General features: G+C 40.0%; 1 protein-coding gene across 15 annotated transcripts in view; it reads right to left on the bottom strand.

The window, feature by feature from the left end:
- Positions 1-11,481, bottom strand: part of CD47 (CD47 molecule) — a 114,561-nt gene extending 103,080 nt beyond the window's left edge. For 5 of the 15 annotated variants that reach the window (XM_072614084.1, XM_072614086.1, XM_072614087.1 and 2 more), the window contains exons 1-2: positions 10,580-10,830; positions 516-863 (exon numbers count right to left, since the gene is read on the bottom strand). In XM_072614084.1, the coding sequence (XP_072470185.1) occupies positions 516-863; positions 10,580-10,625 (394 nt within the window). In that variant the 5' untranslated portion in view covers positions 10,626-10,830. Of the gene's footprint in view, positions 1-515; positions 864-4,739; positions 4,851-7,577; positions 7,891-10,579; positions 10,831-11,189 lie in introns of those variants that run through there. The other 10 variants (XM_072614079.1, XM_072614080.1, XM_072614081.1 and 7 more) reach the window with 6 other exon arrangements.
- Between the last annotated feature and the right edge of the window lie 1,194 nt (positions 11,482-12,675).

Here is a 12,675-nt window from a genome sequence, read left to right as displayed (position 1 = left end):
ATCTTTCCTAACATTTGGTTCCTACTTTCAGATTCTACCCTTCATGGAGAGTCCAAAGCCTTGGCACCACCTTTCCTCCATCAAATTGCAAAATTTGCAAAAGGTCAGGCAACTGAAAATAGAACGTGGGTCCATGGAGAACTGTAGTTTCTTTTGGGTTTTTTGGTGGTTACAAATAGGTAAAGCAGGTGGATTTTCTACCCTGAAGTCATTCTGACCAAAAAGTTTGAGGGTTATTTGTCCAAAAAACATAGGCTTCACAATTTAAATTCTATTTAAAAAAAAACAAACAAAAAACCACAGTCAGAAACAAGTGTACTTTCAGTGTGCAATGTCTAACAGGAAATAAAGCAAGACTCCCAATCCTTAATGCTATAAAACATAACGTGAAAATATATTAATATCCTGCTTTGATTTCAAGGAGTTTTCTTTCAAATTCATTCAATACTTGTCTTTATTCTATGAGACTTGATTTGCTGCAATATGAATAAAGTAGAAGCTTTTACACAACTTACCCACATGATATTTTAATTCCACTGTTGTTTCCCCTTCTCTGTTGGATTCTGTAACTTCACAAGTGTAATTCCCAGGGACAGCATCACTCTTTTTCATTAGCAAAGAGGCATTTCCTTCTTCTAAGAGTGAACGTACAATTGTTGCACTTTTAAAATTATCACTGGCATTGTGCTTTTTTTGATATCCATCAAACGTGAAAATTTCTTTTCCTCTGTGTTTCCATTTTACATACATGACTCCAATGTTTTTTATTTCTAGATTATTGACAATGCAGGGAAGCACAACAGTTTCATTGCAAATAGTTTCTTCTACAAATCTGGTTGCATTAAATGTCAGCTGTGCAGAACCTAGAAAGGAAAAAAAACTTTTTATTTAACTTCTAGAACTGTGCAGTGTATAATGCTAAATATGCTAGGAATGCTTATGATTAATGTTTTAATTGTTGACAAAACTAAGCAATGAGATAATGCAGCATGAGGCAAGACAAGCATAAACCAATGATTTTTTTTAACAGTAGCATACACTGTTGAAGTTTCAGAGTATGTTTTTCCATATTCTTTCGTAGTAAGAAAGAGTGTATCATAATACATTTGGGGTAGGGTAGGAATCATAGAAGAGAATCAACTATTGTGATAGGTCATGCATATTTAGTATATGACTCTGAAAGCCATGGAGCAAAGTGTGCTGCTGCGGGCTGATGACACATAAGTGTCATATCCTCACTATGAACAAATTCTGAACAGAAAAGCAGGCCAAGTATTAAATTCAGCCTCAACTTCTATACACTTTCTCTAAATAGAACCTGCTAAACTGACATGAAGTTTATCTCTACCCTTATGCTACATTTCCAGGAAAGTGGCTGATCCTACTTTAATATATAAAATAAATTGGATGAATCACATCACATCTTTCCACTAGGTTGGAAAGTCTTAGAATGCTAACAAGAAAAACTGATTCTATGTGGCTGTTTTTCACACTGCTAAATACAGACTGCAGTAGACATTTTGTATGCAAAGGGTTATATACAACTGAATGGCATTTTCCACCCTCACACTTTACTGAAAACTGTTCAGCAATGGATTTCCAAAATCACTGTCTCAGGTATTCCTTCCTCTAAGACACATATTAAAAAAAAAAAATACACAAGAGCCATTTACTCTAATGAGTGAGATATATGGTATCCAAAATTCCATTCTAACAAGTTGTCAATTGATTCCTTCTAATAGAAGTTGGGGAGGAAAATAATAATCAGCCATTAGCTAGTTATACAAATTCCTTATGTCTTCAAAAGCCATTAGTCTAGACCAGTATTTCTCAAACCTTTTGGTTTCAGAACCCCTTTACACTCCTAATAATTACTAAAGACCTCAAAGAGAGGGGATTTGTTTAAGTGAGTAATGTTTACTATATTAGAAATTAAAATGTCTTAGTATTATTATAACAATTCTGACCTCACAGATCCGCTGAAAGGATCTCTGGGAATCACAAAGGTCCTCCTATCATACTTTAAGAACCAACAGTCTAGATTATTTATAACAGATGAAGAACTATGTAACTGTTAATTGAGAAACAAAGCCTCAACGTAATCATTCATGCCAATATCTTGCCATATCATATCATGCCATCTTATAGCATCTTTGAAAAATAGTATCCCAATTTTACAGGTGAGAAAGCCTGTATCCAGAGCACTTAAATGACTTGACTAAGGTATAGGCAGAATCTGAAGCTATGTCATCTGACTTAAAATGTAGTACTTTTTTTCTTGCTGAAAAAGTGGACCAGTTCTCAAGGGTATATAGTTGTTTCATTGCTAGTATCACAGAAAGTACTCAGTAAGTACTTGTTGAATTGTCGGGTCATAGATTTAGAGCTAGAAATTACCTTAAAGGTTATCTAGTCCAATCTTTGAACTTTTTTGGGAGGGGAGGTCTTAAAGGCAGGGAGAGAGGGAGAGGGGGAGAGAGGGAGAGGGAGAGAGACAGAGAGAGAGAGACAGAGACAGAGACAAAGAGAGACAGACAGACAGGCAGACAGACAGACAGACTGGTTCTTGCTCAGGTTAGATGGCAGAAGCCACTACTGATTGGCATGGTCTGACCTGCTCCATTTTGCCCCTCCTTACACAGCCTGGTGATACTACCTCCCCTCTTTTAGGTGCTCATCATACTACTGGCAGGCTAGCATGGACAGCCAATAAATTTTAGTCCACTGTAGTTCAACTCCCAAGCTCAAGTGACCCTCAGTTGATCCTCAGGCTCCTGAGGCAGCAGGGATGACAGACCTGTGACACCGTATCTGGCTAACCTTTGCATTCTACAGACGAGGAAATTGAAGCCCAGACAGGTTAAGTAGTTTGACAAAGAACATGCAAGTAGTAACAGAGTAGGATGCCAAACCTGAGTCCTCTGGCTCCAAATAAGCATTGCTTCCATTGCTATTTCCTGCTGCTTTTCTAGTGACCAAATAGTACTTACAGACATGAACTGAATACTTATTAGAGAGGTATGAAAAAACATGAGGCATAAGTGATGAGATTAGCCCCTGCCACAACGTCTGCCTTCAGTGTTTTAAAGAGAAATGTTCTCGTATGTTGTCTCATGCTCCCTGCTTAATTTTTCTTTATAAGACTATTTATCCTAGGTTCTTCTCTTATTTCTCCATTGCTAATGGTGTCTGTGTGTTCAGATCTCTTCGTGGGTTAGACATCCAAAGTCTAGATTCTCTCTGTACTTTTTTAAACTTATATTAAATTGGATTTCTTGGTCTCACTACTCACTTTGGAATCCTTCTTTTCTAGTTTCCTTATTAATTCAGAATTTTATTTCCCAGTCAAGTATTTGTAAAATTATAACAAGGACTGAGAGTCTGAAGTCTTATGTTCTATCCTCAACTTCACTACTTGCTAACAATTTGACCTTGGCCAAGTTATTTAACCTGAGCCTCAGTTTGCTTGTTTATGGAAAAACAGGGACAAGACCTGCCTTGAAATCCTCACAGGATTTTGGGAAAACCATGAGGGAATGCACATAGAAGTTTATGTAACGTAACAATGAATTATGTTGTTGCTCTGGGGCTTTTGGCCCCATAAGTCTCCATAGGTCATCTCTTTCTCAGTTCTGAATTACCAGATATTCCTTCAAGCATACATACATTCTCATCCTCCTTCAATTTTAGCTCTCCTGGTCTCTTTACTTCCCCTGAACAACAGGGTTTCAGAGGGAGGCTGCAATGGTTTATTCATTCAAAAAACACATAAGTACCTACTATAGGCATAAGGCTAGACACTAGGGATGAAACAATTACAAATCAGGCATTGCCCAGTACATGAGAAGACAAAGAAAAGAAAGCAACTGGGATACTGAAGAAATAAATGAAGAGCACAACTTGTCCTTCAAAAGTTTAACTTTCCTAATGTAAGTAAATAAGGAATGGTGTGCCAGCACCATGGAATCTAGTGTTTCTTCTTTAACTGATTTACAGGGGGTAAGAGCAAGTTTTAATTATACTGGATTATTTATTATAATCAGATAGTTTATTATAACTGAAGCAATTAAGCAGAACAAATGTCAATAAATGAAAGCAAGACTAACCTGAGTAAATCATTTGGATAATCCACCCACTAATAACCTGAATTTCATCATTAATAACTTTTAGTTTCTGCCTTCTCCACTACCTAGCAATATGTCTTGAACACAGTAAGCACTTTATCAATTTGTTTGCTGAATTAATTACATCAGTGCTCTACCTGAGTTATTAAGTAGCCAAAGGACCCTATTGGCTTTCCTTTCCTATGCCTTCTTTATTCCATCTTCAGATACATAAACAGTAAAAGAGAAAAAAAAAGACATCATGGGGGGGAAAGTCAAAGGAGACATGGATAATCACCAAATTATTTAACTAGTTTCTGAATATTTAAGATTTCGCAGCAGCAGTCAAAAACAGCATCACCTAATCAGGCAGAAGTATACAAATGTAACTGACAATGATGTCAGAATGACACAGGAGTATTCAGATGAGCTAGGAAAGAACTGTTAAGGGTCAACAAATAAGCATATTTGGTCCTAAGACCTCAGTGAAGATCCAAGTATGCACCCCAGGAACAACTCAAACCTCTCCCTACTACCCTGAGCCTAAAATTTACCCTGGAGTGTCAAAGGAAGCTCAGTGAGTTAGATTTACACTAGACAGACCTTGTTTATAAATTTCCATTCTTTACTCCTTACCTTAAGATTAAATGCAGTAATATCTACAGTGGCATTACTATCATAATTATTATTATCGACAGAAATGTCTGTTGGCTCTAGTCTCCTCAAACCTTATGGATTAAAATCCACCTGTTAGGAATCAATCAAAAAGAGGTTTTGGTAAGCCTAGATCAAGGAACCTTTCTCTACTACTCCTATCAAAGCACTGAAATTAAAAACATTTGGGAAATTAAATAACAAATGGACAAATCTTTACTATTTGAAAATCCAGAGATGACTCAGCCTTATCTAGTTTCAATAGCACAAGTGCTCACCAAGGCTAGACTTCCACAGTACTGTAATTATGAGTTAAATATTTACTGTAAAGCTATAGGAGGAGTTGTAGAGGCTCCCAATTCCTACTCCACCCTAGTTCTCTCTCTGCCCTCCCAACATCTTCTGACAATTTAGGCATTTAATGAATGTCAGTGATACAGAGCTCAGTAACTCATATAGCCACCTAATTACTTCTGATCTGGAACAGATTCATGTAGATGGAAAGATTAGAGTGGAGCAGCCCTGTGTTGACATGCCAATGGTAGAATGTCAACTCTCACTTTAGAGAAACAGATGGAGGGCCAAAGGCAGATCAGATATGAATTCTAAGGTTAATAAGTTTTCTCCTAATCATTTTTAGCCACTCTCTTCTTGGGAATCAGGATAAAGAGACCTGGGATTGGTGAAAATTGACATCTTTCATTTCCTTTTTGTTTTGGACACTTAAGTGCCTCCTATTCCCTTTTATCTAAAATGCCTTTGACCTTTTGAATTCCCACTCATTCTTTAAAAAGCCTAACTCAAATGCCACCTTCTTCATGATGCATTTGCCCCTTCCCCCACCAGTAATTACTCTTTGCATCTTCTAACTACTACAGGACTTTAAATGCACATCTCATCCAACATATGATTCAGCAATATGATTAGCTGTATATGGGTCATAGCTTTTATTAAACTGCAAGCGCCATGAAGACAGGCATCTTTTCTTAATTTAAACATCTCTTCATGCAGGCTTCAGTGAACATTTTACAATTTTAATTTGTTAAATAAATCTAATCAAAAGTTAAGACGTACACAAATAGGATGTGATAAAAACATAGAAGGTACACCATCATCATTGCTAGTATTTACATAATGTTTTAAGATGTGCAAAGCATGTTACAAGCATTATCTCACTGGATCCTCACAACAATTGTGGGAGGTTAAGTGCTATTATTATACCCATTTTACAGACACAAACAAAGGAAACAAAGGATTTGAAGATTGAGAAGGGAGGAATTATTTACAAAGGAGAGAAGATGTTAAGCAAGTAGGCTTCAGAGGAGAATAGAAAGCACCCAAACTGGATTTAAATGAGTGGTGATTTTCATTAATATTTCTGTCAGATCCTTAAGACATCTCCTTTTTATAAGACAATTATGGTGCAGTGGTAAAAGCATATTTATCACCAGAAGACCTGGATTAGAATCTCATCTCTGCTATTTACTACTCTACATGTGACTTTGGGCAAGTCATTTTCCAGCTATGGGTCTCAGTTTCTTCATTAGCAAAAGAAGTGAGCTTGACTACATGATATTTAAAGTTCTTAACACTAAATCCTGTGACCTTATGAACTTAGAAGTTAGAGTGGCACGATCACACAACTATAGAATGAAATAACTGTCAATATTTATCCAACACCCAAATGGCACCACACTGAAAAAAAAAGAATCTCAACATCTGTACTACCAAGTTTCTATGTACTAATGACTTCAAATTATTCTCTGGCCCTCACTTTGTCTTGGAATGTGCCAAATACACAGCAGAAACTCATTAAATGTTTGTTGATTGATGACTCAAATGGAAAAAACAATGAGACACAATCCAATACATGTTAAAACTTTGCTTTCTTTCCCTACATCCATCCAAAAAAAGAGATGACGATATTCAAGAATGTACAATGGCCCCATTTCCAAATAATTTTTGTGCTTGTCCAAAATCTCTGAGATTCCTGATGGCATTCTAAAGGTTCAAGTCATGACAGGTAATGGGCCATAAAAATAAGTTTTGTTGCACTTTACATTTTACATACATCCTCACAACTCTATGAGCAGCATTCCCATTTTACCAACAAGGAAATCAAAGTTCAGGAAAGGTAAGTGACTTGTTCAAGGTCATATAGTTCCTAAGTGAGATAGTAAAGACTTGAACCCAGGTCCCTTAACTCCATGTGCAATGCTTCTTCCTCTGCATCACACTACCTTTCATTTCACCATGTTGGCAAGAAGCCAGGGTGTTCCATTTTCTTTACTTCCATTACACTAAACCATATTTGCAAGAAGCAACGTGAAATAATGGAGAGAGATTTTTATTTTATTCTGGGTTCAAGAACTGTCCCTGATTTAATTCACCTCCCAGCCCCTACCTAAGACTGTAAATTGAGGAGAAGTTGCACATATGGATTAGTATGGAGTTCCACGAGCACAAGGTATCTAAGGCAATGAAACCAAAACAAAATCCCACTTGCCATAAACCTAGAAAGAAAAATCCAGGTCATGTTATATGGTATATGTTTCTATACGTGAAATAAATTTTTTTTTACTTATTTTACAAAGTTATTATGAGGCTCAAATTAGATAATATATATAAAGTGCTTTGCCAACTTTAAAGGATTATATTATGTATAATTGTAAACTTGCTTTTTTTAAAAAAAATACATATATATATATAGCTAAGTTAGTCAGCTCTAACATGCTTCTTGTTTTTAACAACATAGAAGAATGTCTGCAATAAAGCATGAAGTGCTAATATCCATTACATTACAATATGAAAAATGCTTACATCAGTATTTCAAGGATCTCTTCTTTCACTGGTATGGGCAAAGTCTTTACCAACACAGATCAACCTTCAAGGCAAAGTAGATGGTCTCAGAGGGTTACTATGGCTGAAAAATTCATTACCCGGAGGCCAAGCTCAGAATTAACAAGGCTGGTCCTTGGAAGACAGGTAGTCTATCACCAAGCTCACCATACTCAAAACCTTTCCACTAGGGGTAGGTCTTGCCAGAGTCTGTGCTCTACTGACATAGCTTTTTGTCACTTACAGTCCACTCCAAATCATGATTAAGATGTCACTGGATGATGAGAGAAATGAACTGAAAATAATATGGAAAATTTAGCTTTAAGTAATCTCAATGGAAGAAAGATACTAAAAAGTGATAAAACACTTATAAGGATTATCACTAAAATAATTTATAATAAAGTCTTAATACTGCAATAGTAGCATTAATACTGAGGAACTAGAATTGACGCTTTGTTGTGTGAATGATTTTGGAGCCTATAGATTACTTATCAGTTTGAGGGGAAACATATATCTCTCATAACCTATCCTCTCAAATCTCCATTTCCAACTCACTGGCAAAGATAAAACATCTGCCAAAACAGAGTTGATAGCATGAATGAGTGTCCTAATGGCAAGCATGAAGTATAATCCTTTAACACTACCTCCAGATCACTAGGCCATCCTCAAAAATGTACTTTTAAATAGGCATTTCATTCTTTAAAATGGCAACTCATGTTTAAAAATAATATATTTCTTAGAGAAAAAAAGTCATTTGTTTTGAACAAACCAAATTACTATTTTGCCCAGACAGTAAAGATTTTTTGTCATATATAAGCCTGATTTTTAAAGCTTACAACAAAGAAAACTCCTGAACATGGCAGTTTATATACCTGTCATCATCTATTTGAGGTTTGTTTGGTTTATTTATCAATTTTGCATTAAATAAATGCTTGACAACAAGAGTAATGATGCCCTTTTAGAGGAAGTGCAATAGATCATGGGTAGGCACAGAAATAAGGAAGAAATAAAAACACACTTGTTCAGAGAAAATAACTCATTATCGGAGGGTGTATCTTGTAATAAAATGCCACAAGGTATAATGCAGCTTTATTGTACTTAGAATGTAGGAATTTTTAAGATCGGAATTTGACAGTGATATTGTGGAAAAGTTTCTACACTACAAGGGGAAAAAAATTACCTACCAATTAGAAATAAAACTGAAAGCAAGCATATCTTAGTGTTAAGCACTCTGAACTAATGTATGTCCTGTTAAACATTTGAACCAAATTTTATAGGCACATTGTCTATAAAAACTCAAAGCTTTCCATGATAATTGTCCCCTCCTCCGCTTCTTCCCTTTAAACTACATAAGAAACGTAAGTTCAAGAATGTGGTTAATTACAAATGGGTCTTTTCTATTCATTAAAGCAGGTCCACAAGGGCCTCTACCTGGAAGCTACTTTTATAGTGCTTGTTTCTAACTATATGCTCTGAAGAAAGAGCACCATTTTAAAAATATTCTTTAATTCACCTTTTTTACTAACTAGACTTCACAGAATTAAGTCTGAATTAACAATTCGTCTGAAATGTTGATATTTTATATTACATCGTAATCACTCTCTTTCAAATTAAAATTCAAAAGCACAGCTTTTTGAAAACATACCAAGGTGGAATTATTACAGGTATAATGATTTTTAAAACTAGTAATTGTTACATTTATAAAATGAAATATTTAGCTGTTAGGACTCTGGATAACTTAACTACTCCACATTGCAGTATGCTCATGAAAAGGAAAGCGAAACATATATACTGGCATCTTATATAAAGTCACATACACATTATCAACAAGACTTCCAAAGGCAGTACTCAGTTCACAGTCAAATTACTTCAGGTCTCCAGAAATCAACTTCATTGTTGCACATGCAGAAATGTGTAACAACAGTAAGAGTTTGCAAAAAGGTTGACATAAAGAAATAAAGTAGACTTTGGATATTAAATGTAGCAGGAACTACATAACCGCGGACATTTTCAAAAGTGTAGTGAACCTTCAAAGCTTTGGTACAGAAAATCTAAACACACGGTTTGGTCTGAAACTGTATCCCTATCCCCACGCAACTGACTACTGGATATTATTTTTCGTATTCGGAGCACATGATGTGGGTAGTTAAGGAAAGAATTTTCCAAATAAAGTAATAGAGTTTGAGTGCAGAATGGGATATTACAAAGCGGTTAAGTGAGGGGTCGAGGGAGGGATTATCTGGGCCTCTTTACGTGTCAAACAGGCAGCCGGGAAAAGGTTTCTCCCCTAAGGTTAGCTCGGGGAAGCAACGCGAACGTGTCCTTTATGTCCTCTTTCTACTAAGAACTGTGTGGACCCGGTTTTCCCCACTTCGCCAGGATGCGTACTCCTCCAGTAAGAGAGAGGCCCATGTTTTCCACTCTACCCCCCAAATACATCTAAAGCACAGAGACCTGGGCGGGGGAAAGGGAGGGGAGGGGAGAAGGGGGGAAGAGTGGAGGAGGGTGAGTGCAACTACCCCGCCCCCATCTCATTCTTTTTTGGGGGGGAGGAGTGGGAAACGAGTGTTTTGACGTCTCTAGGGTGTCTGCATTCGGGAAGTAGAAGGGGGAGTTAAGACCTGCGTCTGCACGGGGGAGGGGGCAGAAGGGAAAGGGGTAAGGGGATCCCTCCTAAGACGTGGCGAAGTAGGGGGTGGGGAAGAGATAGTCGCTCCCACGTTCACGTTCTGGACGGGAAAGTGAAGGGGACCAGGGTGGGTATGGGTTGGCATAGGACAGACAGACGCCCGCCCGCCTCGCTCCCTCCTCTGGCCGCGGCCACGGCCAGCCCAGGGCGGACACACCCGCCGCCCGGCAGCCCTCCCTCGGGGCGCAGTCCCCAGGGGCCGCCGGCCAAAGGAGAGGTGACTGGAGAGGGGGCTCGGCCAGATGCGGGGCGGGGGCGGGAGGACGCTGGGTCCCGCAGCCGGAGGGGCACTTACCGCCGCACACGGTGCAGAGCAGCAGCGCTGCCACCAAGGGCCACATCTCCGCCAACAGTCGCGACCGCGGCGGTCTCTCCGCCCGCTCCTCCTGCTCAGGTGTCTGGAAAAACACGCCGCCGCCCGTCACCGCAGGACCCCGCTGCCCCGGCCGCCCCAGCCGCCCCTGCCTCCGCCGTAGCTCCTGCCGCCGCGCGCGCGCTCCCTCGCTCTCCGCTTCCCTCCCGCAACTGGAGCCCTGGCGGCGCGCACGCGCTGCCACCCCTCCCTTCCTCCCAGCCTCCCCGCCCCCCTCCTCCAGCGCGGGCCCCGGCTGCCGTCAGCGCTGCTCTCCACCTCCTTCCCTCCCTGCTTCCTCTCCTCCGAGCCCCGCGCCGCCTCCTCGCGCCTTCCCCGGCCCCGGGGGCCGGAGCGCGCGGCTGCTGGTGCTGCGGCGGCGGCGCTGGCGAGGCCGGGCGGAGGATGCAGACGCAGCAGCTCGTGGGGCTCTGCCGAGCTGGCGGAGATGCCCGAGGGTTCGCACCTCCGCCCTCTCCCCCCCTGCCCCCAGCCCCCTAGATAAAGTAAACTGGCAGAAGCCAAAACAAAGCGAAACGATCGCGCCACGCACTCCGGCCGTGTTATCTGCACTTTCCGTGCCTTGGGGTGCTGTGCGTACGTTCACGTGGCTGCCTCTGCACTTGCTAATTTTCCTTCAGCTTACGAAACCTTTTACTCTCTGGCTTTTTCTCCCTCCGGTCTACTAACCGTATCTCCCCGCCACGTCCCCCATTGTCTCATGACGCCACCCATACTCAAACACCCGACGTCTCCCCGCCTATCCCACTACACGCCTAGCTCTTTCCTCTTTCTGACCCACGCTCCCCCAGCACCCATTGCAGGCGTTGCTTGCTCTAGCTTCCTGTCCTTCCTTCTTTGTATTAAACCACCCCCTTCCTCACCTTGACCCTAGTCCCCTTCTGGCTTCCCTCTTCTAGATCCTTCCTTTTTCCTCTTCCTCCTCCCTCGTACACAGGTCTTCTCCCAGAGAACCTTTACCACACACACTCCTTCCAGTCTCCTCTGTCCTTTATCTTTTCATTTTCCCCTACTAGAAGCCTTTACCGATGCCACTTAATGCTGGCGCCTTCCCTCTGCTAATTATCTCCTACCTTGTATGTATCATGTTTGTACATGGTGGTTTGCTTGTTGTCTCCTCTAGACTACTCCACTCTGAGATCAGGGATTGTCTTTTACCTTTCTTTGTAGGCAATTAATAAATGCCTATCGACTGACTGTCAGTCCTAGGATGCTCTATTCTCTTCTGACTTTCTTTTTCGCTTTTCTTTATTCCATCCCTGCCCCAGTTCCCTTGGCTTTATTCACCTTTCCTAGACTGTTTCCTCAGCACCCCTGTTTTTCTGAAGAGGGTCCATAAGAAAAGTTCTTTCCACTATGTTAACTGGATTTTTCCAATGTGATTAAAACTGACAGTTCAGTAGGGACTATATGCCTGGTCACAAACAAATGTGTTAGCAAAAGTCTAGTGGAAACTCATTCCCTCAAGCACTGTTATTGAACATAGTTTATGACTGTGCTGAATTTGGGTTTAGCCATGATTGAAAAAACGGGTTTAAATATGGCACCAAGCTGTAATGTTGACAAGGCCCTTGAATGTATCATTGAATCATATGGTACAAAAATCAGTCATCCTAAAGCAAATACCCTTAAAAGGGTATTTTTTTAAAAGTACCTTTAAGGATTATCCAAAAATGATGAACTCTTCTCAATGAAGTGAAGTTGGTTATTATAATAGTATCCATATGATTTTGTTCACTAGCTTAATTATATTTCTATTTTCCACCTGCTTATCAGAAAAGGACTGTCTCCTTTTGTTGACCTCTTTTTCCCCCTTAACTCCCACTTCACCAATGATAAAAAAAAAAATTCACCTTATAAAACTTACCATAGTAGCTACTATCACTTCATTTCCTGTTGGTACTGCGGTTACGTTTTACTATACTATACACAGTGTAACAATTTGTTACATATTATATGTGTACATCCATTTCACTGACTCCCCACCCTTAATACTATATTTTCTTTAAGGGTAGAGA

The sequence above is a fragment of the Notamacropus eugenii genome, chromosome 5 (assembly GCF_028372415.1).
Source record: "Notamacropus eugenii isolate mMacEug1 chromosome 5, mMacEug1.pri_v2, whole genome shotgun sequence".
Lineage (NCBI taxonomy): Eukaryota > Metazoa > Chordata > Mammalia > Diprotodontia > Macropodidae > Notamacropus > Notamacropus eugenii.
The sequence above is the reverse complement of the archived record's forward strand: the minus strand, read 5'-3'. Positions and strand labels throughout refer to the sequence as shown.